Source organism: Grammomys surdaster, unplaced genomic scaffold (assembly GCF_004785775.1).
Source record: "Grammomys surdaster isolate TR1022 unplaced genomic scaffold, NIH_TR_1.0 165, whole genome shotgun sequence".
Lineage (NCBI taxonomy): Eukaryota > Metazoa > Chordata > Mammalia > Rodentia > Muridae > Grammomys > Grammomys surdaster.
Window position 1 is genome coordinate 18509090 of NW_021604613.1, and position 3542 is coordinate 18512631.

Sequence of the window (3542 nt, forward strand, 5' to 3'; positions counted from 1 at the left end):
TACCCCTCCCATTAGCAATCCCTTGTCTTTAGTGGTGTAGCCACAGACTGGCTTTACATTTTCTCCTTTCTCTGGGTTCTAAATGGTTGCTTACATTTGTCTTTCCTCTCTCCTGCAGACTCCTGCAGAGATCACCAAGGTATGCGCCTTCCGGTAAGTACTGTTTCCTGACTGGAAGCAAGTAAGTAGGCGTTTGAAACCTCTTTCAGGATTAAGTTTCCTAGGATACCACTTAATAGGATTTAGATATTAAAGATATGCAAGAGCCACTTAGTGCCAGGAACACAAGTTGTATATTTATTGCATGTGTGGGTTGTAACAAGCAGAATGAGGCTTAGTACAAATCCATGACCCGTCTCAGAGAGCCGACTTTGGCATCCATGGCGCCCCAGTCATGGTAGCGCCTGTAGTCTCCAGGCCTGAGCAGGTACTGGCGGCCTCGGTAGTTGGGCATCTCATAGAGCACCCAGCAGCCTTCAAGCACGTGCATAGAGTAGATCTCATTGAGGCGGAAGCGATCGTGGATGCAGGAACAGTCTTCCGTGAGCTCAGACACAAGGCCCCGGTAGTCATCTCTCTCGTACAGCCTTATCCTGTGAGAGCTGGTCTGTTGTGAAGAAGACAGAAGAAAAACAGTGATTTATGCGCTCGTGTTGCATCTTGCTTGCCCCTTCACAAAACGCGGCTTTCGGGTGAATCAGTCAAGTGTGCCTCTTCCCTAAGCCTACCCCATGTGCTGTTGTTGTAACAAATTAGGAAATGCACTAACATAAAGCTGACCTGACCAGTGAACTCTTGTGAAGGAAACTAACACCGAAAGGTAGGCAGTAAAAGCATTTACTGCCCGTGTAACCAAATCCTACCAGGCTTACTTTAAAGCTGCCCTTTGTATGCATGATGTGTAATCATTCTGATTTACTTTGAGTTCACATACAATTTTTTTACTTTTTTCTCCTTCCTTCCTTCCTTCCTTCCTTCCTTCCTTCCTTCCTTCCTTCCTTCCTTCCTTCCTGACTGGTGATGTAGACTGTGTCTCATGAAATTCTAATCACCGGTTCATAAGAGACCAGTCAATAATGACTCATAAAAAATACAAAACAAACGATCTAACACCCATAGTTCTAGGTGCTTGTGAGTGTGAGAGTGTATAGTAAGAAAAATCTCACTAATACAACCAGAATCCACTAGCTCAAAACAAGTTTAATTAACTGATTTTCAAATGTACTTAGATATTTTAAAATTGACATAATCTGTATGTATTTATTAGGCATAGGATGACATTTTAAAGTAAGCACTATGCTTAAATCTAGCTAATTAATATATATTTATCCCACATAATCATTATTTTTGTGTTGAGAATACATAGAATCCACTCTTTTCTTTTTTATTGTGTGTTTAAGATGTATTTCTTTTTATTTTACATCTATGAGTATTTACATGCATGTACGTAAGTGTACTACGTGAGTTGTGTTTGGAGCTCATCAGATCAAAAGAGAGCCTAGAATTCCTTAGGACTGGAGTTGCACACAGTTGTGAGCCATTTGTGGGCACTGGGAACCGAACCCAGGTCCTCTAGAAGTATAGCCAGTGCTCTTAACCACTGAGCCGTCTTCCAGCCTCATCTTTCAGCATTTTCAAATAACTCTAATACATAGCATGAACTGTCATCACCGTGCTATACAGTAGATGTCTAGAACATAGTTCTCCTCTCTAGCTGCAATTTTCTTTTTCTAACTGTGACTCCAAGCCTCTTGTCCCTGCTTTACTACTCTCTTTGCTCTACCATTCTCTCTGCTATTATTTTTATCCCCTATGCTGAGAACAGAACTCAGGGCTGCATGCTTGCTAGACAAGCACACTACCGCCAAGCTAAATCCCCAACCCTGACCTTCTTCCCTCCACAAACCTGCTGCTGTAGATCCCACGTACAAATGAGGACTTGTGGCCTTTATCGTTCTATACCTGGCTCCTTTCTGTTAGCACAGTGCCCTCCAGGCTCATCCATGTCATCGCAAATGGCAGGATTTCCTTCTTTTATGGCCGAAGGGTATGTGTTTATTCAGCCAAGTTTAATTTTAAAGGTCATGCTGTGATTTCTTATGTCCTAAAACACTGATGCCCATAAGTAAGAAATAATATATTGCTTACATTGCTGTTCATATGTATAATATATACCCATTCTATTTAGCTTTAAGAATCGAGCCTCGATACTACTGTGAGCACTTGTGAAACACTCCTATCCTTGCTAAGAATATTAGAACAAGAGTGGAACAAACTGACCAACAGGAAGACCCAGTGTTCTCACATCAGCCAGGCTGAAGCAATACTCACATATGGAATGGAACGGCAGGAGCGGATGGAGTCGCTGAAACCCATCCACTGTTGGTAGTCAGGGTAGTCCCCGCGACGCAGGAAGTACTGGTAGCCCTGGTAGTTGGGGCGCTCATAGAGCATCCAGCAGCCACTGTCCACGCGGATGGAGTTGCAGCGGCTGAAGTAAGTCTGCAGGTTGGGGCAGTCGCTGCTGCACTCATAGCAGCGGCCCTGGAAGCCTCGGTCCTCGTAGAAAGTGATCTGTTATGGAAGAAAGGGGGTAACAGCACATGGTCAACTGGAAGGCGCATCCCCCACACAGAGGGGTCACTCAACAGACCCGAAGGGTTCCTCCTTGGCTCACCTTTCCCATTGTGGTTGACAGCAAATGGTCAGTGTTGAGTGTGATGGGGACAGGAGTGGCAGCTGGTATATATACGGCAGGATGGTTGCTGTGTTGGCAAGAACAACACAAAAGGGGCCTGGGGGTAATGTGTAAGGGGATTTCTGTGTTCTCTCGCTTTTTCATTTGGGATCATGGGGTAGGGGGCTCTCATTCTCTCTGGCATTTTCGAGTTGTCCTCACGAGCTCAGTGAAAGGAATTCAAGTCAGCAGAGCCATTATGACCTTGGAGACAAAGGGCGCGCTTCTCACCCTATGCAGAGCTCTAGAAATGCATTATGTACCCAGCATTTTGCAGTGTTTGCCTATAGAAACTGCTGAGGTGGAGGGTGGGGCCTCCATTTGTGGGAGCTCATGAGACTCACACGAGTTCCAGAGCCACTGTCAGGCACCAAGAGGCAGCAGCAGAAAAACAAATTTCTCTAATTGAAAAACAGTTGTGTGTCTTTATCTGTAAAATACGGGTTTGATGTTTTTAAAACTTGCACGTGTTTAAGATAAAAAGATTAGACCTGTATATAGACTAAAATGTCAACTGTAATCATCAGTGAATGGTAAGTTTATATATAGGCCTTCATTTTATTTCTTTTTTTTGATTTAAAATTTTTTTCTATCATATATATGTATACAAATATATATATATCTTTATATATATACTACAAATTCAGTGGATGAAAGTAGTAGTAAAAAATCAATTTTAAAAGTGTGATTTTTAAGTTAATGGTTAAAAGCATACACACACACACACACACACACACACACACATTTGAGATAATGATAAGATGAAACACTTTTTCTTGGTCTAAAATGAACAGCTCTCCCAAGA

The 3542-nt window shown here is 42.8% G+C and overlaps 1 protein-coding gene across 3 annotated transcripts; it reads right to left on the reverse strand.

Moving 5' to 3' along the window:
- Nucleotides 1-270: 270 nt before the first annotated feature.
- LOC114619796 (gamma-crystallin A) lies at nucleotides 271-2711 on the reverse strand. Of its 3 annotated transcripts, none has more exons than XM_028765721.1 (4): nucleotides 2678-2686; nucleotides 2332-2574; nucleotides 729-736; nucleotides 335-602 (listed from the first exon to the last, which is right to left on the reverse strand). In XM_028765721.1, exons 1-4 carry the CDS (start codon nucleotides 2684-2686, stop codon nucleotides 335-337), a joined length of 528 nt encoding a protein of 175 aa, XP_028621554.1. The 3 variants fall into 3 exon arrangements, with proteins under 3 accessions (XP_028621556.1, XP_028621554.1, XP_028621555.1); XM_028765722.1 differs by lacking the exon at nucleotides 729-736 and adding an exon at nucleotides 2293-2300; XM_028765723.1 differs by lacking the exon at nucleotides 729-736 and having other exon boundaries at nucleotides 271-607; nucleotides 2678-2711.
- Nucleotides 2712-3542: the final 831 nt, after the last annotated feature.